Source organism: Sinohyriopsis cumingii, chromosome 18 (assembly GCF_028554795.1).
Source record: "Sinohyriopsis cumingii isolate HCF-2022 chromosome 18, ASM2855479v2, whole genome shotgun sequence".
Lineage (NCBI taxonomy): Eukaryota > Metazoa > Mollusca > Bivalvia > Unionida > Unionidae > Sinohyriopsis > Sinohyriopsis cumingii.
In genome coordinates this window covers 30,223,270-30,246,947 of record NC_142978.1, presented here as the reverse complement: position 1 = coordinate 30,246,947, position 23,678 = coordinate 30,223,270, and the positions used below count along the sequence as shown (strand labels likewise).

At 35.1% G+C, this 23,678-nt stretch overlaps 1 protein-coding gene across 2 annotated transcripts in view; it reads right to left on the bottom strand.

The window, feature by feature from the left end:
- Positions 1–23,678, bottom strand: part of LOC149776303 (uncharacterized) — a 67,116-nt gene that overhangs the window by 26,605 nt on the left and 16,833 nt on the right. For both annotated transcript variants that reach the window (XM_089942776.1, XM_089942777.1), the window contains exons 2-10: positions 14,393–14,468; positions 13,085–13,264; positions 12,434–12,643; positions 11,086–11,277; positions 9,048–9,230; positions 8,403–8,600; positions 7,675–7,812; positions 6,796–7,166; positions 5,608–5,728 (exon numbers count right to left, since the gene is read on the bottom strand). In XM_089942776.1, the coding sequence (XP_089798902.1) occupies positions 5,608–5,728; positions 6,796–7,166; positions 7,675–7,812; positions 8,403–8,600; positions 9,048–9,230; positions 11,086–11,277; positions 12,434–12,643; positions 13,085–13,264; positions 14,393–14,453 (1,654 nt within the window). In that variant the 5' untranslated portion in view covers positions 14,454–14,468. The remainder of the gene's footprint in view (positions 1–5,607; positions 5,729–6,795; positions 7,167–7,674; positions 7,813–8,402; positions 8,601–9,047; positions 9,231–11,085; positions 11,278–12,433; positions 12,644–13,084; positions 13,265–14,392; positions 14,469–23,678) is intronic.

Genomic DNA, 23,678 nt, shown 5'->3' with positions numbered 1-23,678 from the left:
GTGTCATTATTATATCAACGATGATTTAATTACTCATATATTTATTGCAGCAGAGAGAGAGTGCGACCTAAAAAAAATAACTTCCGGCGGGTAAACAAAACGCTCATACTTTTTTTAAATAAAACAATCAACACTAGCGACAAAAATAAAGTAACAAAATAAACTAACCCAATTAGAGAAACTCTCGGTAAGTTAGAGGATTTGGTTTGGCGCTATTGGCCTTAATTTTTTTCGCTTTCGCAGGAAGCTTTATTTCTCAAAAATGACGTTTCAGCAAAAGGTCTGTTCACCCACTCTGCTGCTATTTTACTTCCGCTGACTACCTTGATAAATCTTGATACTTGTTTTCTATGACAACAACAATAAATCATTGTTACAGCGAGCTATTTAAGTGACGATACTTTGTAAAGGTGTATAATCCTGCAACTTAATTCACGTCAGATACAGCTTGGTCTGCTGAAACGGGAAGAACTAGCATAGCGCAAAGGGAATTCAAGTGTTAGACCTACAATATGTTAATATTGTTTGATCAAAGGATCAGCCCGTACAGAATGCAAGTACAACCGAGACATTGTTAACTCCTCTTAGTGAAAAAGTTCCATCGCCGTCGTCATAGAATATTTGGTCAAAATCTCTATGTAACAGCCTACTTTTACAGACAATCACGTTTCCATTTATTAAGTTTTGACAATGAAAACAAAACGACAGTTGAAAAGTGTTCTTGGCTTTCTCTTTTAATACCAGCACATCTACAGTGTTGAAGTTAACACTGTTTTAGAGAAATGTTCACAAAAATGTAACTTTGTGCTAAGGTGATACCGTCCCTTCCAAACAGTAATAAGGCGAACCCTGTGAGTGCACAGTATGGGTCTGTCGGTCTAAATTCACTGGAAATGTGTATAAAATTAAATCGGTGACCTGTAACGTGCAACGTTAGATAGCTTTGGGAGTTGTTTTCAAAGTAGCATTATATATTGCTTGATTTAAATATGTTTATGAGTTTTTAAATTCTTTATTACTTGTCATAATACATCTCATGATATTTATACTCTAATCGTTTCAATGTTTTGTTTTAAAATGTGCGAATTTAACACACATGTGGACGGAAACGGGAAAGAACTTCGAGTACTGTTTCTTCTAATTTCAATCCAGAAAAGCGTAATAGAGAATCATTTGCTATGAATATACGGATATGGATAATAATGACGATATACGTGAGTAACATGGACCTGGAGTAGCTAACCACAGGCATTTGTTCCATTAGTAAAAAAAAGGTTTGAAACTAATGATGACTCTCTATTCTACTCCCAATGTACACAAGGTACGTAACTTTGACACTAGTGCTATATGCTTTTGTAGTCATATCGGACTGAATGCTTTAGTGTTAACTCTTCATCTATGCAAATGACTTAGGGGTTATTCGTCAGATAAATCAACCGCCCCCCCCCCACCCCCAAATATGTGTTGATACTGATGGACGATATGTTAACATCATCACATCAAAATCAACATCATCACGGGTGTTGGGATGATTTATAGACCTAATGGGTTATGACCTCAACCTTCAAATGCACAAAAGAAGACATTTACAGATTTGTGGCAGAAAGTGCGAAACGATGATTTTCCATGTGCTCCAGAAAGAATATAAACTTCAGTGTAATTTTTTTATTTTTTAGTTCTGGGTATTTACTTTTGATATACATAGTGCCCCACCATTCTCATTCACTCCGAAGTAGACAAGATGTGTTGCACTGTAAACGTTCTTAAATTAGGCTAGACACAAAGCAACAGAGAAACTTCTAGCAAAGTGAACATGAAAAAAAACTCAATATGGTATTTAAATTGTACATATGAGAAATGGTTTGGAATGTCTTCTTTGATGTTACTTGAATTAGCACGTCACATGGAAAAAGGACATGATATTTTTGCAATAGCATATCACATGGAAAAAGGGATTGATTTTACTTTAATTAGCACACCATATAGAAAAACGCATGGTGTTATTTATACTAGCACGTCACACAGAAAAAGGACATGATGTTATTTATACTAGCACGTCACACAGAAAAAGGACATGATGTTACTTGAATTAGCACGTAATATGGAAAAAGGGCATGATGTTATTTGTATCAGCACATCACATGGAAAAAATTTAACAATTTTATTTGCATTAGCACATCACACGGAAAAGGGCATGATGTTATTTGCATTAGCACATCACATAAAACATAACGTTATTTGCATTAGCACATCACGTGGAAAAAAGGCATTATGTTATTGTATTAGCACATCACACGGAAAAGGGCATGATGTTATTTGCATTAGCACATCACATAAAAAAACATAACGTTATTTGCATTAGCACATCACGTGGAAAAAAAGGCATTATGTTATTGTATTAGCACATCACACGGAAAAGGGCATGATATTATTTATATTAGCACATCACATAAAAACATGACCTTATGTGCATTAGCACATCACGTGGAAAAAGGGCATTATGTTATTTGTATTAGCACATCACATGGAAAAATGGAATGATTTTATTTTCATTAGCACGTCACATGAAAAAATTAAATGATTTTATTTGAATTAGCACGCCACATGGAAAAGGGGCATGGGCACGATGTTATTTGAATTAGTACAGTATATGGAAAAAGAGCATGTTGTTATTTGTATTAGCACATTACATGAAAAAAATAGAATGATTTTTTTTGCATTAGCACGTCACACGGAAAAAGGGCTATGCTGTTATTTCTATTAGCACATCAAATGGAAAAAAAAGGGCTATGCTGTTATTTGTATTAGCACATCACATGGAAAAAGGGGTATGATGTTATTTGTTTTGTCACATCACCTGGAAAAAGGACATGATGTTATCTGAATAAGCACATCACATCAAATATATCATACATTATTGATGGCTACCATAAGATCAGGGCAATCGTGGTTCGACGTAGCTACCATTGGATCTTTTAAGGAATCCTGCAGTTATTACATAGTCATGTTGTTGTTTAGAATGATTGTCAGGTTCTCAGTTCAAAACTGTGAATCTCTACAAATCTATCTCCTTTTGATACAAGCTTAGTAAATGAATGATCAGAGTGACCATAGCTCATGTCAGTTTAGATTATTTATACGATAGCTATTTATGTCACTATTCTAACTATTGAAATTTAAATGTAAAAACAGAATCCAAATGAAACTTTTGAAAACTCTGTAAAATGCATGTAACAAGACCAAATTAAGTGCATGCAGAAGAATCACAAGCATATTTAGAGGTCAATAATTCTGGTGGTGGTGATCAAACATCAATCAATAATAAAACCTTTATTTATATTGTTAAGATACGTCGGTTACGTACGAGTCTTGAATGATCCACCTTTGACCCGGTGTGATGAGCTATTAACAGTTTAATTACTGGTCTGTCAACTGATTTGCATGAACAATTTTCTGGCTTTTAAATTGCTTTCAAAACCATGCATTCAATAATGAGTTTGAAATATATTTATCAGCTATAAAACTCATGATAATCAACCATGAATGACAATCCGCATTTAAACCACTATTAATTTTTGTTTGTTTGCTTAATTACAACGGTTTTAGCCATCATAATAAGTATAAAATGTGATATTTTCCATTTAATGTGGGATTCTAAATTCCTCTCAAATAAAGCGGGAAAGTGAACATTTTCCTAATCATGAATATTAAACGAAGATTTCTAAAAAGATTAAACAACACTGAAAGTAGCTCTTGCCTTCCTTACTACAGTATAACCTTCCAAACTGTTCGTAGAACAAAACATAATGTGAATTTGAATTTAGGAATCCATAGTTGCTATGCTTTATCCCCATATCCGTGCTTGATCCCGAATTTCGGACTAAGTGCGCAATAATCAAAAGAACTGGTTACCCTTTGGACACTTTATCTTGATTGTCCCGCGCAAATTAGGTACCACTTTTCATGCGCAAGATCATTCATATAACGTATAGCTAGAACAAAGAACTTGCTAACTTAGAAATTATAGAATGGAATTTGTGACAGGGTGTGAAATAACAGTGGTGTGATTTGAATTTCAGAAAATGACAATGTTCATGAATCGCTATATCCATAGAAAGTGATGAAAAAGTCAACTGTTTTTTTTTTTGGAGGGGGGGGGGGTACAGACAGTGTGTATTCCAATGCAGTTTGTGCAATCTGGACGTTAAGGGGTGTATTTCCCAACCATTATATTATATAAATCACAAAATGAAAAAGGATAAAAAATCAAATCTATATCGTTGGTCGAAATAACATTTTTTTCAACGGCAAAGGTTACAGTATATAGGTCTTCATTTTAAATGTACGTACCCGCAAAAGAGATTAATTCTCTCTCTCTCTCTCTCTCTCTCTCTCTCTCACGACAGACTAAACTACATGTCTAAATACTTTATCAGCGTTTGCAAGATACCGTGCTGAATTGTCGCTTATAATGTTCCGAGATCATTTGATCGCTTTAAGTTTCGTCATCATCAGATCACTTGTAAGGTTCTGTGGTGATGCGATAGTTTGTGATCTGTGATGATCACATCTCTTGTAAGGTTCTGTGGTGATGTGATCGCTTGTGGTGTTTTGTGATGATCAGATCGCTTGTCAGGTTCTGTGGTGATTTTTTTCTGTTTTTCATTGTTTAGAGATTATACAAAAAAAAACAATCTCCCTCTGTTTAGACTGTTTTTTTTTAATAACAATTTGTTACCATAAACTGCAAGCCCCCACACACGCCCCTTCGCTATTTTTATTTTCAAAGGACTGTTCACGTTAATATACTTTCGGAGTAACCGAAGTCGGTTCACTTTGGGAGGACACCATACATTACAGAAAATTGAATCTAAGCCAATGGATATAATGCGGTTGGTAACTTTAGACATTCTAAAACTGAACTTAAGTGAACGGGTGTAATGCAATTGGTAATTTTCGAGATTCTAATTCTCCGTTAATTTAGCAACAATTTCAGGAACTGGGGGTAGTCAGTTTTTACCGAAGAAGTGCGGTATTAATTTTCACTTCTTGTTCTACAAGGGATATGAAAAATGAATACCGTAGTTATGTTGAGTGCCTGTAAATCGGTAATTTAAATGACTATTTATATTGAGTTGAATAACTCGTGCCTGCAAATCGGTAGTTTGACAGTGACTATGTTGAGTTGAATGAAGCGAGCCTATAAATCGGTAATTTGACAGTGACTATTTATGTTGAGTAGAATGACTCGTGCTTGTAAATCGTTAATTTGAAAGTGACTATTTATATTGAGTTGAATGACTAGTGCCTGTAAATCGGTAATTTAACGGTGACTATTTATGTTGAGTAGAATGACTCGTGCTTGTAAATCTTAATTTGAAAGTGACTATTTATATTGAGTTGAATGACTAGTGCCTGTAAATTGGTAATTTGACGTTGACAAACACGAGTTTAATATGCATGCCATACAACAACAATGGATACCATTAGGTATGATGAGAGCCAGTTAAAACACCTGAAACTAACCAAGGCATCACCTTAGTCAAAGTAAGCAGAAATATGTTGCCAGTATACTCTTCTTTATACATGTCCAAACGTAACACTTACCTTGTAGGCCTTGCTCCTTCTCTGAAGACTTGATCTGATTTGTTGAAGGATCTACTGTTTCCACACGCGCCACAGCTCTTTGTAAATCATACGATATATAGAGGGTATTCTTGGTTCCTTTCTGCAAAAAATATAAATAACAACAATGATAAGTCATCATCATCAACAACATCATCATCAACAGCATCAAATGTTTTTCTTGCAACTTTAAATTCAAAGTTACATAGGATTAATTCATATTCTGGACAGTGTTGCATAATTCGTTCTTAATGTCATAAATAGGACACTGAACATCTCAAATTTTATTTTTTAAAGTGAGATTTGTCTATATATAAAGAATCTTTCTTTTTGCTTGGTGGAAAACAATAGATATTTGTCAATGAGCATTTTTCGGCAAAGATTTAAATGCAGTTATTTTATTTACAAAGAATATCGTTGCATTTCTGAGAAAAAATTCAAGATGTCATCAAATTTCAAGATAACATCAGATTCGAGAATTCTGTTTTTTTCCATCAGTAAAAAGGTTCACAGATGTACATTTACAGGCAAAAGCTATTTTGTAAATTATTTATAATATTTCCTCTTGCGTTGTCCGAAGTAATAGAGCTTAAACAAAATAAATAACTCTTAAGAGGTTATTTTCACTCATTCAGTGAAATTGTGCACGATACTTTGAAATCATGCAGTAAACACGTATAATTTAAATTCTTACAGATCCAATCGACTACTAAGCTCGAACAGACGATAATCTGCGCTTAATAATTTCGTCGTCATAAGGTGCAATTTTCCCCATGTTACAGATGATTATCAGCATGGTTTTGTGTAACGTGTACTTTTTGTTATTGTCATATAATCAGCCGTTCTGTGAATTAAATATTTACAAATAATATTTAAAATGTTAGGTTTATGTCACTGCTTTCTGCATAATAATTTTAACTGCTTAAGCGATGCGGTGGTCGATAACAAGAGTTTAAAAGGAGAGCACTTGGGGCAGTATAATTAGAAAACTAAATGTCTGCTATTGAAGGCATCTGAATCCTGACCAGCGCAAAGAAGAAATAAATTCTAACAAAATATCGTTCCAATATTAGACAATAATTAACGCACGGTATTACGCAATTCAAACGTGTTAAAATGAGTTTAAGTATGTACTACTTGAAAGAATAAGTCATATAAATCTAAGAAAACCTGATATGGAAGCGTTAGATTAGCCGAATCAGAATCTGTCATGATGTGTATGAGGATTGCAGAAGGGTCCAGCCTGACATCAAAGGAAGGACTGTCTGAGCTGGAGGCCCTCGTTCTACAGTTTGATATAAGGATCTGTTTGTCGGTGGTTGAAACTGTGTCTGGTATGAAGGAAAGCTTGGTGAACACCTTGTCCAAAGCCACGTGGTCATATTTCCGGATCAAGATGGCAGAATCACCGTTCCTGAAAGTGGCATACGGCTCTTGTTGGCTCGGTAATTTTAAACTAGTAGAAGTCTCCAGCCACGTGTTTTCGGCTTTATCCATCATTTCCCCGTGATAAAATGTGATATTTAGATCTATTTTGCATCCTGGAAAAAGAAATAGAACAACAGATTTCCATTGAAAATATTTTATGAGATTTATCATTTTACTCAGTGTAGTTTGAAGTGAGAAGAAAACAAATCATTGTGCAATTCTAAATTAATATTGTTTTCTTAAACCAGATTCAGGATCAACGTGAAGTCGGAAAAATAATTTTTTTTTTTGGATGCTGGTATAGTAAACCAACCAGAAAATTCTCATAAGTGATTACAGATACAATTTGTTTTGCAATAGGAGACGAATGGCTGATAAATCATCGAAATCCACCAAAATGTATTTTTTTTTTAAATAATGGTGTATAAGTGAATGACCAAATGGTATACATTACTCCTTGTAGGTTTTAATATAATATTTACCATTAATGAATCTAAAATTATTAAAATAGAATAAGTAATTTAGGAATTAATAATTATTACTCTGGCACGCAAAAACCGGAAAGATAAATATTTCTCACTTCGCATTATCATGCATTGGTTGCAAAGCATGCCATCTTACCTGCAGTGGATTGGTTACGTGGAATGGTACAACCACACGTGGTCTCATTAAAAAGAACAGTTGGGCTGCATGGTTGGGGTTGATGGCCCCGGATGTAAAAATATCGTCCTTCTGCATCATATTTTTCGTACAAACATGCTAAAAATGAAAAGTGTGGAATAGAGGGAGAAAAAAACCACCTTATGACTGGTATAGAAACATGGACATGAAACAGCACGAAGTAAAATGTTCAACAACAACTCTTTTTGAGAATATTTCACCTTTAATATCAAATTTAAAATTAAATTCTTCAATATAAAACATGTTTATTCTTTCTGAATTATTGTACAAGAAAAGAGAATAATGGCAAACTGCATCTCCCCTCCCCAATAAATCAACATAAACGAGTAAAACACAGAAATGTATTGTAAGTTGGAACTGAGAACACATTTGTCATACGGATGGTATATTATTCATTCAGTTACATTATATCACAAAAAAACGAAAGAATTACAAAATGCATGGTGAAAGAGAACGTAGGGTAATTTCATTCACGAGCATGATATTCTTGCTTTTGCTAAATGCCTTAATCTGTCTGTTCTCTCTCTCTCTCTCTCTCTCTCTCACACACACACACACAGAGTACTGTGAATAGTCACCAAGATTTTCCTACTTATCTTTCATTGGCTTAAATTGAACATGTTAAAAATTAAGTGTTGTTAATAATTCATTGTATCTATTAAAACTACTTTTTATTTCAATGAACTGATCAGGGCAGATCTCATGGTCGCATGATGCGTCTAGTAAACACGTCTGGCTTTGGTTGTCGTATCTATAACCCCAGGGGCAACAGGCAGGCTGTGGTTGGCCACTTCCGCAGTAAATATAAGTCCTGCAATTGTTGTCGTTGTAACTGTACGATTTCTTCGTGGAATCCGCACAAAGGTCTGAAATGTAGGGCGGAAATATCTTGAAATTCTGACTAAATACCTCTAAATTCGTATTTGATCAGGTACTAGTTAATTTCAGATTGTTTACACTAATTGTTTTAGTAATGCTTTTTCGTAAAAAAAATTTAACCTTGAATGTCCTGAATAGTGCATTTCTAAAACGTGTTCAGCAAATGTAAACCTGCAAGGTAAAGTGACATTGTGGAGATTTCCCGTTAAGGATTCCTCGATTTCCACACACATTTTTATTATAATGCAGTTTGGAACGTTTGTTTTAAAAATGATAGATCAACTGTTTTCTGCCATTCATGCCTAATATACAAAAAATATATTTGCGATGATTACTAAGGTGTACTGCCATATGTCACAATATCGAGACATGTCAAAATGAATCTTTACGGGTACCTTGCCATCTATTATTGAACAAGCACAGTCAAGTCTTACCATCGATGATTGGACAGGATTGTTTACATGTCGAATCATTCAAGCACTGTGCGCTCGTATCGTCATAGCGCATGCCTGGAGGACAACAGGCAGGAAAAGACCTTCCCTCCATGCATGTCCAGTAGGTTCGGCAATTGTTGTCTACGAGATCAACACCGGGTCGGTTTGTAATGGAGCAAGGATCTGTGATGAAAATAACAACTGCTGGATTGAAAAATAATCTTTATCCGACAGTCAAAGATTTACGTCAAAGATGAGGCTTGCCGAGACTCTTTTACAAATCTTACTCTCATACGGCTGGACTTCCCTGTTTCCTCCACATATATGAGAACTGTCTCTTTCTTGCACGTCAGATTATAATTTTTAAGTGGAACATTGTGCTAAAATTTCACGTTTTAATATGTCCATGAATAATTTCATGGCCTTTATTCTCGAAACAATTTTAACATAAAACTCTAGCTATAACTCAAAACCCTAAACTATTTATGAAACTGAATTTAAGCAAATATTTGTCACTGAATTTTAGCAAATATTTATGCCACTAAACTTGAGCATTCTAGTAGATGGGCACAAGTTCAACAAATCCGAAAGCTATACGATTCAAACATTATTCTGTCTGAAGTTTCAATCTTCGGTAGAAAGTTTGATAATTTCAACTGGAGCTTCGTGGTTGAAAAAAACAATGTTTCCAGAATACGGCAACTTGTGAATGACGTCACAGGCACTGGGTGAACTTGTCTTCTTTATGTAGCCCAGAGCAGAACTTGGGAAAACTATTTCCAATAGTCGAGGAAATATTGTATGGATATTCTCAGATTCTTAACAACAATCACTTAATTCAAACTGATCAGCTTGACGTGGGTTATGGTTTTGTGTGATACATTCAACATAAATTAATAAATTCATCATAAAATGTAACATTTGTGTTAATTAGCTACTTCTTAACAGTCTTAGATGTCTTCTAGCAGATTGCGAGTATATAACACAGTGTTCGAATGCTGCGTGTCGTTTAGCTTCAGTTATAATTTCTTTAAAGTTGCATTTGCAAAGTTACAAAAACCAAAGGCAAACACATCATGAAACTCCGAAGATTATATATAACAGGTGTCTCAAACACGCGGCCCGCCAAGCCGTATCCTGTGGCCCGCAAAATGATTGACATCACAAGGTGTCATGAGAGATAGCAAAGGTGGGTCATCAAAAATGTCCGCATGCGGCCCTCAGGGTGATTTGAGTCTAAGACCACTGATATATAAGGTCTGTGCTATTGTTTTACTCAAAGGAGTCTAATGAACCAAATTCGCAAGAAGCACCAATTCCGTCAGCGCTTATGCTAGGCAGAGTGACCTTGGTCATCAAACCTGTCAGCACGGATGCAACTCACACAGGTCTTAGGTACTAAATCCGTCAGCGCTTATACCAATCAGAGGGTCTTAGGTATGCTTGGCAGAGGAATCTGAGTCGTCATCTTAGGTCTGAGGCACAAAATCCGTCAGCGCTTACGCTAGGCAGATGGATTTTAGGCAATAGTTTATGCTTCCAAGTGTGGTCCTGGTATCAAATACGTTAGCGTTTCTGCGAAGGTTATTGAGCATAAAAAGTAAAAACATCCGAACCTTTATCTGTGGCATATAAGAATGTGCATAAACATGTTATTTTTGTAATATATCGATGGCACTTTGCATAAATGCATTTGTATTATGTATATACTGTAAATACTGAATAATTAGTCTACTTTTAATATCCGTTTATTTGATATTTCCATTATTCCTATATTACGTAACTATAAGTGACAGCAATCGCTGTATTATTCCGCCATAATCTGGAAAGCATACTCCATTAGCTTTGGAAGTGAAACTGTTCTAAAGTAAATTATTAACATAAATTACGAGATTAGAGGCGACAATACTTAATTATAAAAGTAAGCTGGAAAAAGTATTCTGGTAAAATAAATCATTTTTATTGGGGTAGGGACTCGTTTTCAAAGTATGCATCTGAAAGTAAGCATATTTATTAATATGCTGTGGAGGGGCCTTACCTTCTTTCTTGAAGCTGATTGGACAGGGCATTACACAGCCGGGATCCTCAGCACACTGACCGCTTACCTCGTCATAGCGGAGCCCGGGCGGGCAGCACGCAGGAAAAGACCTGCCCTCAGTACAAATCCAGTGCGTGCGGCAGTTGTCGTCTCTGTGGTCAATTGTGGGTTTTCCACTGTTGGAACATTTGTCTGAAATGAGGTTATGGTACGTTGCTTGTGGGTGTTACTATGTGGAAGTCCATGTCCCATTTGAGTCTGGGGGTAAATAAGTATAGAAATCCATTCAAAGTGTCAAAATCCCTGTATACTAATCATAGAGACCCATTTTTTATATAAGCAAAACATATACAAATAGCTCTGCTTATATAATATAGAGAAGTGCTTGAAATGAGCACACATGTAAAAATGTATTTTAGGACATGAAGAAACTATTGATTTTACTGAATAAATCCACAAAACAATGTAGGGAAATAACTTTTCATTTAATAATAATTACATATATTCGTCGACATCGAATACATACGACGGTATGGACCACGTGGCGCCTTTCTACGCCAATCCAATTACTGTAGTGTGTGTGTGTGTGTGTGATTTGGATTTATAACGTAGCTTTAACAATTTTTCAGTCATATCGCTACGATGTCTGCAGTGTGACAGTTTATAGTGATGTCTAGCACTGGGGCATTTTGCCGCAGACATGTACCATGATGTCCCACCCAGTCACATTATCCTGATACCAGGCCAATCAGTCCTAACACTAATCTCTTAATGCTGAGCGCCAAGCGAGGCAGCTGTTAGTACCATTTTTGTACGTCTTTGGTATAACTCGATCGGGGATCGAACCCACGACCTCCCGCATCTAACCACTAGGCCCCCGGAGCGGTCCCAATTACTTGAAGGGGACAGGATTTTATATAAGGCATAAAGATGGCCGTGTGTCATAATAAAACATGCTGTGTCTTTTTTTATGCAAATAAGTTTTTAATATTCTGTCTATGATTTTTGGCAATTACTTAGACTTTGTATCGGTCAAACAGCAATGTTTTTTTTTTTACCAACATGAAATCCATAAGCAATACTATTTTAGACACTTGTATTTGGATTGTACAAAATAGCATCACACTTCTGTTTCACATCAGTCATACAACTTGGATCGTGACGTCAAGTGCTTGTCAATAAATGTTAATATACTCCAGTAAAAGGAAAGCACATTTGTTGGATTCCGCTAATACCCTTAATGGAAATTTTCTTTGAAGGCTGGTTATACTTTCGTCCTGATTATTTTAGCTAGAAACGCTATGAACCTGTTAGACATGAAAAAAGGACTAAGAAAAAGTTAGCATACCAACGCTAAATTCACATGTGGCGTTCTTTACGTGGACGCATGTATACTGTGCTTGATCCCAGAATGTGCCAAACCCACAATCCATAAGTATAGCCTTGTAACGCACATCTGGTACGACACTTTCAATGACGCAATCGATGTAATTACGACAATCATTCCGGTATGGAACTTTGCATGTTGGTTCCGTGCAGCCAAATTCATAGCATATACCTGAAAATAGTCTCGACTGATTTAAAATGATTTGACATCGTCCTTGCTTGATAAATTGATCAATAGTTAACCTACTAAATAGAATTACAGAGATACGGCATGAGCACTACACAAAAAAAAAAGAAGAAAAAAAAAAAAAGAGAAGGGTGGGTTGGTTTTGGATTGTGTAGTTAAAGAAATGAGTTGTCCACCTATGCTTCAAAATATGCCTGTGTAAATGTTATGGAAGAAAACCGTTGAACCCATACTTTGAAACATGTTTTGGTCACCATCAAAGCTGCAGCATTATTATCATTATTATTATTATTATTATTCGATGAACATATGAAACTAACTCTGTCATATCCTACTTGGTACAACATGTTGTGCTTTTGGGACAACAAATCTAACCCAAGATAGATTTAAAACAACAAGGTACACGTTTCAGATAGGTTTACCCACTCGAATTTACGAAAGTTATGCGGTAATATTCATTAGCTGCCGCCTGTATGGCGGATATGTTCACCGTTGACCCGGATGGAGGGTTAGCTACAGCAGCTGTTGATGATGCTGTCTTGGGTCCCACCTTGGTGGCAGCTGTAGTGATGGCTGATGTTTGCATGTCAGGTGATGGAGCCGGCGCTATTAGAAAAAATCTTTTGTAAATATTTTTCAGTTCAGGAACACAAAAAAAGATGCAGATAACGAAGTCAAGAAAATTATTTACACCTATCTTCCTCTTTCGATGCAAACAACATTACATTAAAATGAACAGGAAATACTAAAGAAGAAACTTACTTAAATCTATCCTCCTGTGATGCAAAATACAACGTCTTAAAATGTATAATAAATTCTATAAGAGAAAATATATCCATGAAAGACGTGAAATAAATACAAGTGCATGTACAGCTGTAAATAAATGGTATCTTTCTGCGGATGTAGGAGGAAGGAACAACAGTAGTTGTAGAAGTAGCAGTTGTGGTAATGGTGGTAGTAGTAGTAGTAGCAATGGTAAAAAAATAGAAACAGAATCATAACGGCTGTAGTATTGACAGCGGTCAAAAGAGTGTTGGTGGTAGTAGTTGTAGTAGTTGTTGTTGTTTCTGTTGTTTTTGATGGTTGTGGTGGTGATTGTTGTTGTTGAACATTATTATAAAAGTAAATTATTTCAAATATTAACGATTATTTTGCATTTTTCCCAGATGAAAGTTTTTTTAATCTTTAAAGGATAATGAAGAATTGCATCCATATCTGTATGAAATAAGTTGGCGTGGTATTATCAGTCATTTTCTATAAATACACCCAATACCTGTCTTGTATGACTGAATAATGAATACCTATCTTTACTTTCTCCTGTCACCAGAGTGACTAAAAAAATGTCACAAAATATCCGTAAATACCATCTCTTCAAATCTGAAAACTTTCAAACTTTGGTGCACGTAAAATCCAATACGTTCTTCTTCTGCCAAAACATTTTACTTTACATGCAACCTGTCATCATCTATCATCATCGATACGTACTTTAAAATCACAATAATTCATATCTAACCGCAATATATTTTCGTATTTACTGAAAGAAAACCCTTTTTAAAAAGTCCGTACTGAAAAATAATTACAATCTCGAAAAGAACTACAAAATAGTCAAATTAAAAGATCTGTCTTATATCTGAAAGCTCCTTGAAAAGACTCCCCTATTACGTAAATATTCGAATGCATATTCCCCCCCCCCCGCCCCATCTCTCTTTCAGCATATGATTGTTTGAACCTTACCTATTCCTCCTTTAGAGCCTGCTACTAAAAGGATAATGCATATACCCGAAACCACAAACATGTTTATTACTTTGATCTGAAAGAGAAAAAAAAAACATAATGAATCAATTTAAAATGTAAAATTCTATTTGTGCAGTAGTATCAAATTACAATTTTGATAATTTTCTTTTTTGATATCAAATCTGATTTGTCCAATGGACATGTTAATATGCAACCTGTATGATGATGGCCTCTGGTAGAATAGAAGAATGTCTTCTCCATTTGCAGAAATAGTGTAATGATTTTGACTGATAATATAATGCCGTGCTAAGAATTTTTCCGGCAAGAATTATCCAAATAAATTATTTTCATTATCAGTATTGCATTGTCTTTTGAGTCACTTGTTACAATTGTTGATCTGAGTAGTAATCAATGCTGACGAAAATATCGTTTATCATAATATATGCGTCTATATGTAATTTAAATTTTAAGAATAAAAGAAAGCTTTATTAGATGGTGAGACTGGCTTTGCCATTCAAACCATATCTGATTTTCCATGATATCAGAATTAAGACAAATAGGTTGCAATACCAACGACATTTACTTCCATCAACATACATCACGTCCCCATTAATTACACCCATCTCTCCTGAAATAGTCATGCTACTGTATACATAAATATCATTTTTGTTTCAAGCCCACTTCCAAACTATTAAACTGATCACATATCAATTTTGATGGCCATCCGAAATTATGTTCCTTTGTATTCTGCGAACTATGCATTTCAGTTCAGATACTATACTCACGTTTTCATTGGTTATATTTTATTTAAAGTGGATAACCATTTCCTGATGCTTTCATTATCTATATTTTATTTACAGATGATGTCCATTTCCGCACTCTTTCATTAGCTATATTTTATTTACAATTGTTATCCATTTCCTCATTAGTGAAATAGTTCTGAATCTAATGCCGTATGTTCTGATATTTCAAGCTCTTACATTTATGGTGTAATTCTTTTTTTACCAATGTCACGTGGAATGATTAAAAGGCTTGATTTTTCACGGTTGCCATTTTCTACATGTTCCATTTGTAAGAATATTTGATCCATTACGTATGTATAAACGGACAGATCATTTAATGGGTGAGGGTGGTGGTGGGTATCCGAACTACTTGAGAACCGGACATTTAAAACAAAACTTCCCTGCATCCCCTGTAAGAATAATAAACTGGTCAGTCCTTAAGGTTGTCCGGTATTTAAGGAGCTCACCATTGAGTCTATGACATTTTTTTAAAATATAGCCACAAGGAAGAATGTAACAATTTCTCATAAAAAATATGAAATGTCATTCTTGGCAGTGGGAATGGTATGTATATGACTGTCTAGAAATTTAAAATACAATTCAAGAGTCAGCCATTTCGGTGTATTGTGTAGACGTCGGTTGGAGAAAAGACCTGTCACAGAGGCTTCCAACATGATGGATTGAAAGACAATTGTATCCTAAAGATCTTTAAGGTAATTAGTCATTCTGAAGACAACCAACGCAAACAGTTTCATCCTATTCCATCAATTGTTTTTCACTTTAATAAATAAAGCAAGTCATAGCCTCAGGTATTTACAGTTCATGTACACTCGATGTTTTCCACGAATTGCACATGTCTGGTCAATCATTGACTCACGAATAGATGAGAACACTTCTCTTTAACTTGCCACACGTTCAGTGGCATAACAAACACTAAGTGCAATTGTTCATAACTCCAACGGAAATTCCGAAACTAGGGATCCTACTTGTTACGCAGTCTTGGAACATTCAAACCAATGGGTTTAAACTTAGAAGACTCCAAAAAGACAACCATACGCAAATAAAATCGTCAACTATTTATAGCCACCACTTTTTCAATTAAATCATTCATAAGTTTTGCTCATTACATGGTCATTCATCTGTACAGCTAGCTGTTACAGTTCTTCCTGGTGTTACGTTTGAATATTACTTGCATTTCAGATTTAATGAAATATCAGTGGTAAAATTTTACGTTAAAAAAAAGATGCTGCTGTAGTTCCTCCCTACCTAGCTTAATATCAACTAGTTTGTCACATCATCAGTCAAACTGAAGACAACGCGAACATGAAACACGTTCAAGGTTAATTAAATTAGAAATACTTAGGTAAAATTGTGTAAATTTCAATTCCTTTTGTGTTTATTTGTTTGTCTCTTCTTTGTTTTATGTTTACCTTTGACAAAGACACGGTAAGAGTAGAAAACGCTTAGGCTAGTTAAAAACTTGTTTTGCACTGTAAGTTGTCAGTTTGATCCATATATCTTAATCAATCCCTGCGATCGTCGAGATCCCTTCCCGGAACCAGTGCGCATAAAAGGACTGTTATTCGCCATATAATTTGCATTCTCTCTCTCTCTCTCTCTCTCTCTCAGAAATGATCAGGTAAACTCGTGTTAATTCAATTATTTTTGTGTTAATTGTTTGTCTTGTCTGTGTGTTATGTTTACCTTTGACAGAGACACGGTAAGCGTCGAAAGCGCTTAGGCTAGTTAAAAACTAGGCATGCACTGTTGTCAGTTTGTTGCATTTACCTTAATCAATCCCTGAGATCGAGATCCCTTGCCGGAACCAGTGCACTCGAAAGGACTGTTATTCGCCATATAATTTGCATTCTCTCTCTCTCTCTCTCTCTCTCTCTCTCTCTCACGAGAGCTCATCAAGCAACCGGCCAAAATAAGTATTTTTTTTTTGTTGTTGAGTTTAATTATAGTGGCGTGCGCACAATTGTGCATGTGCCACTTTTTTCTGACTGCACCGCAGCCTGCTAGTTGTTCCTGGGGCAGGGGATGGTGCCACCTCACCCAGGCTTTTATGGATTCAAGGAACCCTGATAGTTTGGCTTCAATCTGTGGGTCCATAAAAGTCCCTACAGTTGAATGGTTGGCTGTCATTAGTGGGAAGGAGAGCTCGGGAACGGTCCTGCTTGCTTTACATCGCTGGTTTCTTGTTGCATTTGCCTGGTGTTTCTTGCAATTTTTTTTTTCGATTATTTTTTTTTTCGTCTTCAAAATGTTCTAAAAGGAGGGGGGATGTTCTATGCTGTTTATAGAGGTTCTTAGTAGAAATCATGTATGAACTGAGATTTTCAAGGTTATTATGGTATTACTAGTCGAGGTGTTTAGGGTGTGTTTCCTACGTTATGTTATTTATAAGTTTTTAGATATTACCTCTTTAAGTTATTTATTAATTAATGTTTTTAGAGATTGAATGTTATTTATACTTTATTTAGCAAGAGACCTGATCTGATAATCTGATGACTGTAGACGGGATTCAAACGTAATAGTTACGGAATGTATGCATTTAACAGAGAAGGGTTCTACCAAGTAAAAAATTTTTTACCGCGGTATTTCCAAACGTACCACGTTATACGGGAATTACATTAGGGACCAACAAGTCATTGTTACTGGGCATGACCTGACACATTTATTCTAAATTTCCGTCTATCACTAGCTGAACATATTTTGTTGATTTATAGTAAAATAACACCATATTATACCTATGCTATTATTTGAGAAACATATTGTTTATCTTGAGATAAAAGAAAAAAAGTATTAGTTCTGCTCAAAAGAAAATCGCTGTCCCTCCACACCGGGAAATGAAATGGACAGTACGTTATTAAGTAGATGCATTTGCTACGCTATTGATATAATAGGCAGCTAAACTTTGAGTGGAATGCCAACACCCGGGTTGATAATTATTAGAGATGGCCAGTGAACATAAAACATACATACTCAACAAACGAGAACACATTTAATGGACATAAACAATAACATACATTTCTGACAGAAAACAAGTGCGCTCCTTAAAATAGAGGGATGACTTACAGTCTTAAAAAGGAATAGATATAGTTAACAAATTCACAATACCCCGGCAAATAACTAAAACATGACATGTGCTTTTTCCGAAATATTTTCCAAAAGTTTGATTTGGCCCGAATAGTTTTTCATAACCTTCCATTGGGCACTGTGCTTGACATGCATGACAAGAGTCAAAGATGTAATTAAATGATCCTAAATATAATTATATTTGTAATATTCACAATTTAGTATTCTCCACTAAATTGTGACCGATACAACCGTTCTGTTAAAAAAAGACACTAACCTCACGCTTTTTGAACTCTTTTGCATGAATAATTCAAATACGCTTTTTTTTCATTCAAGTCGTGTCGTAAAAGGATGCCTCGGGTATCCACGTACATTACTTGCTAACGGAAACTAACCACGTACCGGTACGGTGAGAAAGTACCGTGGTACGTGTTATGAAAACCTTTTTTTATATCATATCATAACCTTCTTCTCATTTCTTGCTTCAAGAAGGAATTACTCATAAAAAATGTCATTGCCCATGATGAGAGAGAGAGAGAGAGAGAGAGAGAGAGAGAGAGAAGACAAAAGTTCAGGAACTCTTAAAAGAGGTTTCACTCCTAACGATGTAGATACGACTACATCTTGGGGAATATGGCAATGCGGAGGTACGGGATACTGTTAAAAGACAGACTCTGATTCCTCGACGAACGAACTGGTTTTGCGCAATCCTGCACTCAATTTAATGCATCCTTATGGCCAGATATGGATACACGACCAGTTTTTCTTGCATTCGTTCGTCTCGAATCAGAACGAGGCTCCCGTCTCTCTTCACATAAACTGACTTTGTTGCTTACGTCACCAGACAGACAATTATGTCGCAGCGACTTATTTGGTTTAGAAAACGCGTGGAGCTTGTAGCTTACTTGATCAGAGAACTTTAAGAATCTGCCAGCTCGGCAACCCACCGAATGTAGTTTTTGCTGACCATAGGATGCAAGAGAAATGTATAGTACAAGAGAGTTTTGCACCTGTTCTTTGGGCGCTATCTTTATAAAATACAGTTGTAGTACAGAAATAGACCTCGATATATTTTAGTAGAAAATTACTTTCAATACAATTTAATGCAAAATTACTTTTAATACAATTTAGAGAAAGTTTCAAACTTATTACTTTTACTCAAAAATTCTGCCCTAATAGTACGTACAACAGGTAATAAAATACCGCGGTAAACCTGTACACTTCTAGTCTTTGATGCATCTTCACTCGTTTCAGTCTCAGATTTCAAATATATAAAATCGTTATATTTTCCCCGTGTATAGTTGACTTTGCGATAGCTAAATAGATTTAAGTTAATTACAATTACATTGTCTTGCTTGAAGGTATGCTTGAAGGTATCACTTCCATATATGTCTACACCTTCCTGAACCTCCACCCTGACTGAATTACTCTTGTCACTTATATATATATATATATATATATATATATATATATATATATATATATATATATATATATATATATATATATATATATATATATATATATGTATATATGTATGTATATATATATATATATATATATATATATATATATATATATATATATATATATATATATATATATATATATAGTACAAATTTTGTATTGTTATATCTCCTGTTGCAAATTACCCAGTATTTTTTCGTAGATATTGTGCTAAGTGTCTGTTTTGTATATGTAAGTTGTTTTTATTTTGTTTATATTACGAAGAGCTCGTTAAGCCCGAAACGTTGGGAAGCCATTTTGAATTTCCGCCGTTATGAATGTGTGTGTGCGTGTGTGTGTGTGTCTCTCTCTCTCTTTTAGATGTTACTAATAATGAGGGCATATGTTCTTAATATTATGGTTTTGTGCCATGACCTCTATTTTAGGTCTAATTGTTTTTCATCACTCGTTTTAACGTTGTAGTTTCCTTGAAACTGCTTCTCCTTTCTTTTATACGAGTAACGCACAGGTGTATTATACATATGTCATTTCTGCATTCAGTCAACGTTTGCTGCTTTATGTGAGTTCTGTAGTCAACATATGTCATGATAAAATATGGTCGAGGTTTCTATGGAATATTAATTGACTTTTCGCGTGTAAGATATATCAACGTCTTCTTTCTCTATGCAATGTTTAGCTCTCACAGAGGTCACTCATATCATGCCATTAGTTCCTAATTTTCTTTTATACAGATATTTTAAGACACCATGTTTCACATTATCCAGTAGCATCTACAATCAAGCCTGCCCCGAATCAATTGTGTCAAATCTTTGATAGATATGCATCTGGTAGTTTCCACACAACTCTACACAAGCAATGATACAAAACAAGTACATTCTTTACTCGATAGTAATCTTAATTATTGTGGAAAGCAAAATATATGAAGCAACCATTCTTTGATTTGGCTGCTTAAAACTTGTATGACTATATCTCATAGTTTTCATAACCCCAAACGGAACGTGTTTATCACACTAATATTTGGAAGTAGGTTTCACATCGAATTAATATCATAAAGTTTATTATATACGCAATGTTAGATTCTATCTAGGGTTTTGCACGATGATTCGGCATACGGTCAGTTAAATCTGTGCACAATGTACAGTAACACGCTAAGCTGTTACACACAGTGTGTCAAGCCACTTTTGATGTCTATTATATAAGAACTTTATACAAATATAATACAAGCATGTAGCAAAAATATAGGAAGAATTATTGCAAGTTTTTATGTTTTCTTCCAGCAATGTTATCGAAATGGTAATGCGGAATGTTTTTAATAAGTCATATTGTACTATATTCAGCGGGGTAATATATTCAGTGAGATAAGAAATTTTGCGCATTTTATCTGAATTATCAAGCACTTTGGAATTTTAGAACTTTGATGCCATTTGATTTTCTTGCTTTTCATTCTCTATAACATTTAAATCTAACTGGCACACATGTATTTCAATTAGGAATTATTGCATGATTACGTTGGAGAACAATAAATGCGGAGTTACAAAACAGTTAAAATGGTTTACACATGATATGAGGATTCTGACCATGGCGCGGATTATACTTACACCAGCCTTCCCGAGAATTAGATAGCAAGCTGTCAGAAACGGGTTGAGCTGTTGTAAGTTTAAAAAAATAAAAAAAAACTCTTTCCAGGTCCAAAATCTTTGAATTTAATAAAATTCTAGAAGTATTTATTAGAAAAATGACCTTGTATCACTCATGAATCGAAGGGCACCTGCTTTTCCTTATTAACGCGATTTAAAATCAATAGATACTTAGCCACGAGAGCATCTGATTTGTTTTTGTGCCCCTAAAAAGGTTTATCTTTTCCGGTTAACGTCTCGTTATCATCATATATTTATCCGCGTTAAACTAAATTAAATTATTGCACGGTTGACGATTAATACGTAACGAAGTCTTAAAATCTAATGCCTAAATGTGCAACAAACGGTGGTGAGACGGGTTGTGTGGGAAGAGAGACTGACGAATATAATGAAAATCTGACTCCTTAATCGCCTGTTACATGTTCTGTTATTTATTGTCTGAACCCACTTTAATCGAGAAGGAACGATTTTGGTCGTGAGTAAAGTGCCTGTAATATGCTGTTGATTTTCTGCATTAACCAAAGGTGAAAAGTAAATTGAAAAATTCCATCAAACTTGGAAACTTATCTTTACGTGTCTAAAGCTGTGTATTAGATTTCCAGTCTTGTGAAACTATGATACTTTCAAATTTTACAATGTCACACGTATACTTAATTAAATTCATTTAAAAACCAAATATAACAGTTTTTCTTTTTATGAAAAAGACACACACACACACTATGAGACACGACTGCAATTTTGTCAGCATATAAGTATACCAATTTTTTTCAAAGATATCAGAGGTCTAAAATTGTTGAGAGGAAAGGAGGGTGTGGTTGAAAATAGAAATACTGAAATGTGACCTTGACATTGAACATAGGACCCTCGACCTGAATGAGGTACATGACAAACCTTTCTATTGATAATAATGAAGTATACCAAGTTTCATACCAATCTCAAATGGCTCAAAATTTAATGAGTGAAAATCGGTTTAAAAATTGGATTGAAAATTAAAATATTGATGAGTACAGGCCCACTCCCAACGGTACGCAACATACCATTAAAAGATGATGAATAGGTACACTAAGTTTAATTCTTTCGTCTCCTATATATAGTACCAACGTTTCACAGCTCAAAAGAAACATCGACGGAAAACTTGAAATATTGAACCGTGACCTTGACCTTGAATGTACAAAATACACGTTTACCATGATGACGACTTATAAGCGTATTAGGTTTATTCCCTTAATCTCAGATGTTTTTTTTTAACGTTACAGAGCGAATGAACGAAGAGATGAACGGAAATATAGATTTTTTGTCCTCTCCTTTTTTTCGAAAGGGTCCAAACTATAACTCATCAAACGTTAAAATTGCCTTTATACTTTCAGTGTAATGAATAAGAAGAGTGAAAGAATATTTTTTTAAAACGTCCGAGGATTTTTACCAGATATGTGCAAGAACAAGTTCCGTTTGTGGGAATATCTTCTTCAACATTTTTCTTCTCATTTAAAAACATTCAGCTGTTATACGTCGAAAAGTAAGATTCTGATTAAAGTGACAAATGCTATAATGATAACAGCTCTATATGGTACACTAGAGTAATACAGCTAATTGACCAATCAGTGTTATGCATGCAAATCCCAATGGACCGCTGTTCAATACTGATGCTGACAAGACGAGAGACATAGCGTAATTGCAGTAACAATTAAAGGCAGTCCAAGCATCCAGGTTTTATGCTCCGACACCTAGATCACTGTCAAGAGAACCATGAACTAATTCATATATTCATGTCATTTGCCTACCTTTACCATGCAGTTTTTAGTATAAACGTAAGTAGCTCGTACATTGAGAAGGGAGTAATAATCCAACAACAAATTTCGTTTTTACATGCAGTGCTAATGAGTGGTACGAGCTATCACTTGACACCGTTTCAAGGGTTTCGTTTACTTTAAGAACAAAAATTATTTAACATTATAACTGAAATCACGAAGACATCTCTCCCCCCCCCCCCCCCCAGGTAGATGCATTTTGGTCTTCAGGGACTGTCCCGTCCATTTGTTTGATGCCAAACCAATTTGCCTTTGTGCATCGCAGTTGAAGGGTTTATAAGTATACCATCGCAACGAGTCTGACCTTTTCACCTCTCGATGAGATAATACTTTGAAAACTTTTCCTACATTTTTCTTTAAAGCAACAGTTTGGCTTTTCACAACAATACTTTCTTAGTTTCAAAACCATGTGATCTGTTCTAAGTATCAGTAGTGAAGGGGGGCACTTTACGGACAATGGGAATTAGCATTAAAAACACCCTTGGGGCACTTTACGGACAATGGAAAATTA